This window comes from Nanorana parkeri, unplaced genomic scaffold (genome assembly GCF_000935625.1).
Source record: "Nanorana parkeri isolate BGI_ZX_2015 unplaced genomic scaffold, ASM93562v1 scaffold20, whole genome shotgun sequence".
Lineage (NCBI taxonomy): Eukaryota > Metazoa > Chordata > Amphibia > Anura > Dicroglossidae > Nanorana > Nanorana parkeri.
In genome coordinates this window covers 618629-631070 of record NW_017306288.1, presented here as the reverse complement: position 1 = coordinate 631070, position 12442 = coordinate 618629, and the positions used below count along the sequence as shown (strand labels likewise).

The 12442-nt window shown below is 42.5% G+C and overlaps 1 protein-coding gene across 1 annotated transcript in view; it reads left to right on the top strand.

The window, feature by feature from the left end:
• The window catches only part of MNAT1 (MNAT1, CDK activating kinase assembly factor), a 107622-nt gene that overhangs the window by 48484 nt on the left and 46696 nt on the right, over window positions 1-12442 (top strand). The window contains exon 6 of the mRNA XM_018562047.1: window positions 2871-2990. Coding sequence (XP_018417549.1) covers window positions 2871-2990 — 120 coding nt within the window. The remainder of the gene's footprint in view (window positions 1-2870; window positions 2991-12442) is intronic.

Genomic DNA, 12442 nt, shown 5'->3' with positions numbered 1-12442 from the left:
ACATGGTAAAAAGCTTGCATTTACATTTTATGCCCTTAAGTTTCCCACATGCAGAAGGCCTTATATTATGATGTGGGTTTTTTTCATAAATGACATTTCGGACCCTGATATTAGCAACGTTTTCTCATTCTCCGTCTTGCTGTGATAGATTAAATCCAGTTTTAATTGTTGCAGATAGAATTACCGTACGAAGAGTAAGATCCTTTTCTTCATTTTGGAAGACTTATCAGCGCTTAGCATCCCTCCGCGTTATTAAAAGTATTGATCCGTATCTGCTCCGAGGTTGCTGGCATCGTTAATCCCGCTCACACAATGTACACTGATTTGAAGTTTACTTTCCTGTCCAGTTTTTAATAAACCGTAAACATTTTGAGTAAAACTGAACACAAAGGCTTAAATACTTTGCATAGGAAAGAACATTTTTGTTTGACATTGTGGAGCTTTTCTGTAACCATTTAAGCTTATGTGCGTGTTCGAAGATATGTATTTTATGTGTCCCACCAAACCTGTAAATATACAGTCTTGTTGGCTGCAGTGTGCACTACAGAGAGCACTTAACTATCTGTGTGCAGTTCTTTCAATTTTTACTTCTCTATCCTGTGGTTGATCTTATAATTTCCTACAAGCTAAAAACATACTGGTAAGTTAAAGTGTATCTGCCTGATAACTTCGCAAGTCTGTATGAATCAATTCCTGACACGTCACAATTTATTTTAAAGGAATATATTTCAATTACCGATGCACCGATACCGAGTATTTTGGCGCGTACTTGCCCAAATGCTCCGATATATACCTCCGATACCGGAACTTCTGGTCAGAGGGAGATCTCCCTCTGACTGGCAGTGCCGACGGAGCATGGAGACGACTTCCTTTCCAATCAGGGAGCCGGGAGGTGGGTTAAAACCCGCCTCCCGGCTCCCTGATTGGCTAGGAAGCCGGCTTCTCTTGTTGCTAGGCAGCCTGGCTTCCTAACCTATCAGGAAACCGGGCGGCACATCATGACTCTCGTCCAAGCTTCATGATTGGTCAGGAAGCCACGCTGCACGGCAACAAGTGAAGCTGGCTTCCTAGCCAATCAGGAAGGCAGGTCATGACATGCCGCCTGTCTTCCTGATTGGCTAGGAAGCTGGCTGCACTTGTTGCTAGGCAGCCTCGCTTCCTGACCCATCAGGAACCCGGATGGCACCTCATGACTCACCGGCCGGCTTCCTGATTGGTGAGGAAGCCAAGGAGCCTCGGCAAGTGAAGCCGGTGTTGTTTAACACCGGCTTCCCAGGCAATCAGGAATCCGGGCGATGGGTCATGACCCGCCACCCGACTTCCTGATAATTGGGGCACACACCACTGGTACTCTGTATCGGCGAGTACCCGAAAAAAAATATCGGTACTCGATACTGAACAAACAGTATCAGTGCATCCCTAATTTAATACAATTGGACCTTTTAATAAGTAAAAAACAGTTCTTGAGGTCCAGTCAGTGAATTTGCTGAGGTGATGTAATCTGATGCAGGCAAGAGGAAGCAGAATTTCCGTATTCTCCTCTCCTGTCTCCTCTCCTGTCTCCTCTCTTGTCTCCTCTCCTGTCTCCTCTCCTGTCTCCTCTCCTGTCTCCTCTCCTGTCAATTACCGATGCACCGATACCGAGTATTTTGGCGAGTACTCGTACTTGCCCAAATGCTCCGATATATACCTCCGATACCGGAACTTCTGGTCAGAGGGAGATCTCCCTCTGACTGGCAGTGCCGATGGAGCATGGAGACGACTTCCTCTCCTGTCTCCTCTCCTGTCTCCTCTCCTGTCTCCTCTCCTGTCTCCTGAACCTAGTATACCAATTGTTTAATACACCACATTCTAAAATTCTAAATCAATTGTACCAACTTACATTGGTAAGTGCCCGTAATGGACTTTTAAGGTGTATGACATAAATATAACAAATATACAAACATATCCACATTTTATTACATAACATAAGATATTAAAAAAATATCATCCAATAAAATCAGACTGTGCTCCAGACAATTTTATAGATTTAAACCAGCAATAGGTGCCGCCGCCCACTTGGTTTTACAAAGTGTCAGAGTCCAAGGTACTGAGGGTGACCTTCCAGCCATACACTTGAGTATTCAATATACAAAGTGGGCTTGATATGGTACCATGCAGGTAAGTGACACATTTTGCAGATTACAGTCTGCTTCATCAAATTTCCTAATGTTTAGTAGATCTATCTTTAAACAAAAAAGAACAACACCAACATATTATCAAGTTTATACACATATACATGATGTTTCATTATTTTGTACCCACATTGTGTCCTTGGGGGCATAAAATTATAGTGCTGGCACGAGGTGCCAAAACTATATGCTGTGTGCATGGGGCCAAATGCTAATATATTCTTATGGAAAGATTGTTGAAATGAATGATCTGGTGATGGGGTCTCTTTAACATAGAAAAATATATATAATGCCAGGTCTACTTTAGCCTCCATCTAAATTGGCACTACTGTTGCACAGTATATATTGCGTATTAGATTGTCATCTTTTCAGGCAGAGATTGATGTGTAGAGTTCAAACCAAAAGTATCAGAAGAATATAAATTGTATACAACCACCATCTTTGCTCAGTCGCCTCTATAACTGGAAACACAGTTTACAGTATTTACAATTTTACTGTTTTTTCTCTTTCTGGTCCTAATCTACTTCATAGCACTTTTTAGGATCAAATAATGTGTAGTTTATTTTTTCTGTAAAATAATTGGAAATATTTATTTTAGAAAAAAAAAAAACTCTCTCCCCCTCCCCCCTTCTTAATATCCTTTGTTTTTTGTGGAACTTCAGTCTGATTCCCTGTTTCTTTTACCTCTAACAAATATAGGAGACATCTCGGCTTCCTGCATCAATCCTGTTGGCCCAACACAAAGGAAAATCCACTCAGATTGAAATGCAGATGGAGAAGGCTAAACCAACAGTTACATTTTCCACTGGCATTAAAATGGTAAGTTTGATGTACAAAATAAATAATTGGATTTAAGATACCTAGTTGATTGGTGTAAACAGGAGCTTTCATGCTATTTGCTTTGCCTTAAAGTGAACCTGTTCCTGTTTCCCTTAAAGAAGAACTCTGGCCACAAATGTCATTAAACCTTGCAGTAGGGCTACCCGGGAGCCTCTCTCCCCCTCTGCACCAGCGATGGAAGGTCTCTTGGCGTCCTCGCGTCCAATACAGTGAATTGGACGTGATGACTCATAGGACCTGAGACCACTGGAGTGGAATGGGAGAGAGGTTACAGGGACCGGTCTAGCAGCCAGCTGGCTGGGAGGTTTACAGGACCTTAAAACGCTGGAGCTGATTGGAAGAGAAGCTCCTGGGACCGGTCTAGCAGCCAGCCAGCTAGCTACGAGGTTCACAGGACCATGGACCTCTGGAGCGGAATGGTAGAGAGGCTCCAGGGGACCGGTCTAGCAGCCAGCTGGCTACGAGGTTCACAGGACCATGGACCTCTGGAGCGGAATGGTAGAGAGGCTCCAGGGGACCGGTCTAGCAGCCAGCTGGCTACGAGGTTCACAGGACCATGGACCTCTGGAGCGGAATGGTAGAGAGGCTCCAGGGGACCGGTCTAGCAGCCAGCTGGCTGTGAGGTTCACAGGACCTTAGACCTCTGAAGCGGAATGGGAAAGAGGCTCCCAAGACTGGTCTAGCAGCCAGCTGGCTGTAAGGATCTGCTGAGTAGGTCTTTGTAATATTTGTCCTCTGACAAAAATGAGCACTTAACCCTTGCAGTGCGGAGGTCGCCCCACTTCTAGGATTAAGACTATTTGTGTCTGGAGTTCTTCTTCAAGCTGTGGTGCTTCATTGTGACTAAATTTAAATGTTTTTGTTTGTATATAGAGTGGTGCTAATAGCTCTCCAATTTTATTTTTTTATTTTGATATATTCCTGCTAAATTTGCCAAAATGTGAGCTGTGTGTGGTCCAGCTCAAAAAACGACTGAGCCAGATGGAAAATGATTTGTTGAACAGAGACTAGATCCTATCGGATGCAGTCACTGTTCATCAGTGCCAGCAACTACGGTTTCCCCTGGCTGCCTGATTAAAGTGCTAACAGCGTGGATACAGAATAGATTGATATTTTCCTCCCTCTCCTGTGGGCTGAATGGCTGAAATTTGAGCCGTCTATGCCTGCCAATAGTCCCTATCCCTGAAGGTTACCTTCTAATGTCCCAATCACCCTCATGCAATGACATATATTTAGGATGGAAACCCATTCACCTTCTGAGGTGTTTAAAATTTGTAAGGGGAAATTGACAAGCTACATATAGATATAAAGACCCCAATCGTGCTAAAATATGTAGAGTGTGCTTTCATGGCTGATGTCATTCGTCTTTTATGTGGTCATTGAACTCAACAGCCTTTCATGAAAATCCTAGTCCAACCACACACCTGTATCATCTTAGAGCGACATACTGGTCATCCTACAGGAAAATAACTATTTAGCATTGTTAATGTTTCTTCTCCTCCTGCGGGCAGCATGTCTTCTCAAATACAAAGCTTTGTATGAGAACAGTATCGGTTTCCTGTCCTGTAGATAAAAAGGCCCCATTCAGACAAAGGTGGTACTGCTGCCTTGCCTGCCACTGTCTGACGCTCACACGGCTTTGTTAAATAAGGATGCTTTGAATGAGGAGCTCATTAAGAAGTTGGAGCTTAAGTTACATGTGGATCATCTTACCATGATGTTGCATTTTCCTGCTGTCTCTCTTTATTGAAAAGATCTTTTTCTCTTCACAATTACAATGTAATGTTATGTCAGCCATAGAAACTATCTGGTGCAATACGGGGCAGTTTGCCTGTTGTCGTAGCACATGTCACGAAATGCAGAATAGATTATTTTGCAGCAGGAGGTATTGGTTCATGGTCGTAGCTGCTGGTTTAGGGAAGCATTTGTAACCTCCAGTGCAGAAGGATCTCAGATTTTTTTTCCAAGGAGGGATGGACATGTTGGCAAACATGCTCTGATGGTGGCATGATGGTGGTTATCTTGTGAAGGGGTGTAGAAAAACCGTTGAATGGAGCTGGACTTGCATCAGTATTCCATTGAAAATGCCATGATCCAGGTGATGCAATCATTACTGCTTTCTAAAAAACATTCAATAGGACAAAGTCCCAGAATTTAACGAGGCCCACTGCCTTTTCAGTATAATACCCATAGTTTGTTTTCTTGTGAAAGATTTTTGCTCCAGGCTTGTATTAAATACTAGGGATGCGCTAATATGACTCTTTCTAGACTGAGTCTGAGTACCGATACTTTTCCTTAAGTACTCGACAATACCAATTGCTGATACCCTTTTGTTTAGTGTCACGTGACAGTTTTTCTAAAACAATACAAACTAATGCTTTTAGGACAGTGGTGGAGGGCCAGGGCCTGGTCGTAGCTGCAACTACAAATCTCAGGAATACATTCTACAGCAGTGCAGAATAATATCGGCTATAAAGGAATACAAATGCCAGCAATACATTATACAACAATGCAGAATACCACCATCAGCTATAGAGGACTACAATCCCAGCAATATATTGTACAGCAAAGCAGAATACCACCATCAGCTATAAAGGACTAGAAATCCCAGCAATACATTATACAACAATGCAGAATACCATCATCAGCTATAAAGGAATACAAATGCCAGCGATACATTGTACAGCAATGCAGAATAATAGTATATGAATTTGCTACATACTCTGTGCTGCTGCTCTGCTCCAGGGTGTCGGCCTGATGTCTTGAGCGGAGTGTCTCAGGAGGGGGAGACAGGCGCTGCGTGGATCCCAAGAAGGCTGCTGTGAGATCCACAGCAAGTGTGGGACCTAAGGCAGGCACTTGATTTTTGATATCAGGGCAAATGCCTAGTATCTCCACGGATAATGGCATTGGTATCGGTGCATCCCTATTAAAGACCCTTTTTAATTTAGTTGTGTGTTATTTTTTTACATACTACTAGCTTGAAACCCAATTCCATTTAATTTTTAAAAATATTAATCCCCATCCATCAATGTAGCTAGGGCATGCACTCCACCATTGTGGAAAACCCTTCAGCCGCCTATTATACAGATGTGGATTGCTGGGGTCAGTAATATCTACACCATGGAAGGCCTCTGTTAAAAATATGGACGAGAAGTTTAACTGTCTGGAGTCCATGGAGATTCTTTAGTACCACCAACCAATGCTTACCGCTAATAGGCACACTGCCTTGATGTCCCCAAATAGGTTCTGCCCTTGACATGTAAGGGTCTCTTAGAGAGTGGCATCCACTGTCTCTGCTTTTCTTCCTCTACCTCTGTTAATGCTCTGTAATCTCTCTTTTTGGGTTAGTTACAGGAATAGAGCTATAAATAGTGGAATCTGTTTCGATATCTGCCCCTTCAAAAGCAGAACTCAGACGGGTGGAGGGTGTAAATGTACTGACGAGAAACTTGCCAATAGGAGGGGAGAGTAGAGTGAGCTGAGTTTGACTTTTTATTGTTACTGCTCCTTTGTTATCCAATATATAGGCGGTGGATAGGAAGAGAACACTTTCTTTGCTGTCTGCCATAAATCACAAACGTGATCGGTCAGAATAAACAATACAATGTACCTATGTTTGTGTATTTTAGCCATGTATTTAGCATTTTGTCTGCAGTTCAGCTTAACCCCCTCCTACTTTTTATCTTTTTTTTTTCTTCTCTCTTCCTTGCTTTATATGAATTTATTTTTCTTCTCTCAAAGTTCTATCCGTCACTTCAATGCACCCTTCAAAATTCATGTTTTACTTGAGTACAGCTCTGTTTTGGATTTATGTAAAATCAACAGAACTGAATTCTCCAGCAATGTAAAACCATTTGTTATCAAGAGACTTCATCACGAAACTCCAAGCCATGTAGAACAGCTCCTTTATTTTTACTTTGTCATCAGCCAGTAATCTGGGACTGATTTATTCCAACAAAACAGTTCTAGAACACATTGGCTAGAGAGCGGAAAATAAATAACACCCGGAGAATGCCATACTTCAGACCCTGTTCATGAATGGATATTTTGTTAGTAAATAAGAATCCCCTGTGTGTATGACAGGCCTGTTTTTGGGTACTGTCGTGTAATCTGCAGCGTGTAGGTTTTTCTTGGCTGCTCGCTAGCAATAAGTTCCATTTATAGCTGCTCCAGATTTGTGAAATCACTGTTGATATTTTATTAGTATGGAGTAATTTCCTGCCAAGGGAAAAGTTGAGAAATGTAACGCGGGTGGGCTAAAGATGTGTGGATTCAGCTTATTTATATTTCTCATACATTGGATTTTAAAACTCTCCCTACACACTTTTACTGGAACAGACACTTGATTTCTGAGTGTGAGAATTTGCTTAGCCAGGATAACGTGCTGCGCCGTTTCCTTCGTCGACCATGAAGTACTAATGTGGCTGTATATTTAGAATAATCGAAGGTACTCTCCAGTCAATTTAGCACGGACCTACGTTTAAGGAGAACCAAATCTATTTGCCCACAGGTTTTGGGGGGTTTTTATTGCATTTTTTGACTGGGCCACTCAAGGATGGACAATGTTTTTTCAACCTCTGTAATAATGTGTGCATGCTTTTTTTTTTTTTTTATGCATACCAGCAGACTGGGGTCTTTGACAGCTTTCACTGCTTAACTAAGGTATTGGAAAGTAAGTTTATGGACCTGGCTGTGCTGTTTGGCATGGTTACCTGGATCACAAGATTGTCTGAATGGAATTACAGGGTACCTTCACTCAGTTTCTGATCTAGGTAAAACCCAGTGCCAGCAGATATAGCAAGCTTGTCATGCTCCCTTCTAAATAGTGAGTAGGACTGCAAATGTCATACATAATTACATAATTAGGTGCTGTAAGCTCAGTCTAAGAAATTCAGAGAGGTGGCAGCGCTGGAATATTTAAACTCATTAGCCTACTTTTTTGCTGAGTACACATCAATCAAAGATACAAACTCCGGCAACTACTGGGACAGCCAGGTCTTCAAGATGAATGCCAGGATAAAGGTTCGGGCCAAAACGGCAGTAAGATAGTATGTTGAAGGAACTAGTCCCAGGACCTAAGCACGTTTTCTGTTACTACAGAAAATACCTGTTGATCGTACCAGGAATTAAGTTTCCTTTTTAATTTCTGGTTGACTGAACTGAAATCTCACACAATCAGCTTTACCAACTATCGTCTGCTAACTAAAATCCCCTCCTCCCTAGGTAAGGGAGGAGGAAGTGTTGGTTGTTCAAATCAGGAGTTGTCACCCTAAAGCTGGTCATACACTGCTTAGATGTTCGAAATAACTTTTTTAGGATAGAACTTTCTTTCAACTTTCTATTGGTTGATGAGGTCAAATCGATCGATTTTGACAGTAGTGACAAAAAAATCAAAGGAGCCATATGGAAAACTGACAAATTAAATTCTAACATTGAATGTGGTTTTGTTAAGGAAACTCCATTCATTCCAAAATTTGAATGGTCAAATCAAATTAAATTTCAATCCACATATGTCAACTGTCTGATGGCATTATCAGGAGGTAAAGAAAGACCTTTTCGTTCTAATATTTGTTCAGAAATCTACAAGTGTATTGCCAGCTTAAGGCCCCATTCACACCAGGGTGGAAGCGCTTCAGCGCGATTTTTGAAAGGGCGTTTTTAATCGTGTTTGAACGCAATTAAAAACATGCTGATTTTACTGGCAGGATCCAGTGGCGTCACAAGGGGGGGGGGGGCTGCAGCCCACACCCAGGTGACACCATTGGAGGGGTGACACCACAATGACTGACAGTCATTGTGGTGTCACCCCCCCCACAAAAAAGTCGGGCACTCGGCCATGGACCAAGAGCCAGATAGAGAGGAGGGGAACCGGCAGCATACCTCCCCTCCTCTCTCTGCCTGCGCCCATCACCAAGATGGCCACGGGCAGGTATCACCGAGATGGCCGCACATGCGCGATTACGTCACGGTGTCACCCAGTATCCGCTCCGGGTGACACCCGGCCTCGGGATGCTCCAGGCAGTATCACCAAGTGAAAATAAAGGTTAAAAAAAACCTATTGCAACCACCATATCCTAAGCACTGGTAAGCAGCAACATAGAACATTTTTGTTGTTGGATTTAAATGCACTTTAATTGCCGGATTGTAATGTTTGTGTAGTACCTTTTAAATGGTAGAATGCAAAGCAAACTTTTCTAGGGTCTGTCTCCTTTGCATTGTCGTGTTTGCTCCACACCCTTTTTCCTTTTATCAAACCTCTAGTTTCCATTTGTAAGTATCGCAAAGTTGATGACTATCAACGGTAAATTACCCGACAGTCCAAGAATTGGAAAATCAAATATCGCTCACTGAAAAGGACTCTGCGAATAATGATTTCATGCACTCCTTTGTCTTGCGGCTCAGAGCTGGGAGCGATGACGTCACAGGGAAAGAACTGTTTATTTTAAATCTCTCTTTATGTTTTGAAAGGACAATTATATTTAGCTGTGCACACCGAGCATGACTATTATGCAAGAATTGTCTCTCGTTTTCCTTTCAATAATAGATCTCCACCATGTACTAAGCTTGAGGGCTTTGTGCCAAGAAGAACAGGTTTGACTTGTCTGTGAGGATTTACACTCTGGTAAACTGCACAACTGCTTAGGCAGAGGTCATAGCAGAGGTCGCAAAGTCCATTGCTCATCACGAAGAATGTTCTGGGGGTAGTCCCCAAAAGTCCTTCTAGTTCCATTGTGAAATAGGGGCATCACAGTTAGAAAGCTGTTCGTCAAATCAATATTCTTGTTTTTTTCGGTTGCCTTTTATATATTTTAAATGCACCTTTTAGAAATGTCTAGAAATAACAATCTACACACAGATACTTCTAGATAATAGCTGGCTTTCTATTCTTTGCATACCGTATTTTTCTTTTCCTCCCCATTCTTCTTACAGTGGCCATTTTTACTAAGGACAGATTAATCCATCTCCCTTTGCTTCCTGTAACTCTGGGACATTTAACTAGGACATGTGACCATACAGATCATCTCAGGGGAGGAAAATGCCTTTCCCTGAGATATCATGAGAGTACAGATGAGATTTCACAGCAATGTACTGCTGATGTATCCTTTCCAGGCTGCAATGCTTGGGCAAGTTTACATCATTTGAGGCCAAGTGGACCAGGATGTGCAAAAAAAGAAATTGTAAGTAAAATATATTTGTTGAACTAATGCATGCGAGATGATTTCATTTCAAGTAGATGGAGAGACCCTCCGCACTCCTCACAGCAGTCCCGGCCAGATATGAAAAAAGTGGTGCTCGCAGTGATGAGATACCACGGATGGCACCGTGCAAACACATGAAAGTCAGGAAATCACCAGCACTCAGTAGTAAAGATAAATATGTCCCTTTTATTAGACAGAAAGCGTCACAGACATCCAAATAAACCGACGTTTCGGGACCGCGCAGGGTCCCTTCCTCAAGGCAGAAAGATGTGACATTTCCTGACTTTCATGATTTCATTTCATTCGCATGCAGAGCTGTATGCTTATGTGAATTGTAGTGAAAGGGGGGTAAAGGTCCACTTTAAAGTGTAACAAAGTTTGCTGTGGTAACTGGATGGTAGGCAGCATAAGGTACCAAAGTACCTTTTTTGTTGGGTGACCCCCTCTTTGCCCAGGAAATTTCTATTCTCATTGGCTCCATCTAATGGCAAGAATGCTGTGTGAATGGCATTTGGCTAGCGTATGTCTCGGCGAATGATTTATAAATCATCCCCTTGGTGTCAGCTGGTTTTATACCTTACAGGAGGAAATAATGTTACCCCTAGCTTTGACTTTCAATACACTTTAATAAATAACCCTAACTTGTAAAAGGTAACTGAAATAAAGGTAGACGGTAGTTTCTCTACCTTGTATTCAATACAGTTCCATCTAAGCAGGTATAGGGCGGACATATTGACTGTTTTGTAAATCTAGAATAGCCAGACTTATTTATATAGCCTGTGTGAGTGGCTGGCTACAGAGATGCAGTGGCCCGGTCAGGAAGATTACAATGAAATGTTGCCTATTTTTCATTGATGTCTATTTTGCATACGGGGTTCCTCCCTCTGTTTAAAGGAGACAGCACACCTATTACCATTACCATCACCAATTGCTCCACCAATAGTAGTGCGCTTAACACATCATTGTTTTGTGTTACGGTCAGGAAGATTGTCATCTGAAAAAGGGAGTGATCCGTGACTTCTAAGGCCCATTCACACTATCGCAGTGCGAAAACATACACGGTAATGCGAGCGGTACCACAACGTTATAACTAGGGATGCACCGATACCGAGTATTTTGGCAAGTACTCGCCCAAATGCTCCTGATGCCTATTTGGATACCGGTACTTCCAGTATCAGGAAGCCGGGCAGCGAGTCAATACATGCTGCCCTGCTTCCTGGTTGGTGCATCCCTAGTTATAGTGTTGTGGTACCGCTCACATTACTGTGCATGTTTTCGCACAGCAATAGTGTGAATGGGCCTTGGAAGTTACTGAGCACGCCCTTTTTCAGATGACATCATCTTCCTGACCAGCCCACTGCATCTCTGTAGACAGCACTCACACAGGCTATTTAAATAAGTCTGGCTATTCTGGATTTACAATACAGTCAAAATTGGCTTCCTGATTGGTCGGGAAGCTCGCCAATGAGGAAGCCAGGAGGCGAGTCATTACCCGTCACCTGCTGACGAGGGAACATGGAGACTAATCGGGAAGCCTGGCGGCCAGTCATTACACGCCACTCGGCTAATCCGGAAGGCGGGCAGCGAGTCGTTACACGCCGCCCGGCTTCCTTAATGGGACTTACAGTATCGGTATTTGGTGTCGGCGAGTACCGGAAAAAAATATATCAATACTCGATGAGGAAAAAACGGTTTTGGCATCATTCATTATAACGCACATTGTGCATGTTGTTGACATGCAAAGCCATTCATTCTTGATGACACCCCAACACACCTAAGTACCCGATTGTAAAGTAACTCGCTTCTTTTCCTTGTGGTGTGCATTGTTGCAAAAAACAATGCCTGTCCAATGCAACACACAATAATGCGTGTCATGACAAGTGGCATATGCACCACACCAGACCGCAGTGGTGTGAATGGGTCCGGAAAAGATCTGCATACCGTATAATAATAAATATAGCGTCCGTTTCTATGTATACTAATACAAAATGCAGGTTTCTGGGAGAAAAAACTGTGCCAGAATCCACTATTGCTGCACATTGAAAGATACTAATATACTGTATTTTGAATTTGTTTTGATGAATTAAAATGTCCACATTATTGCCAGTTTTACCGGAAGTTACTGGTTCGTATTTAAATATCTTATCTCTTTAGCAAAGTATAGGTTCCTGTTTATACTTCCAGTGAAAATAAGGGCTTCTGTGCCATGGATAAAGGGGGTGTTTGGAG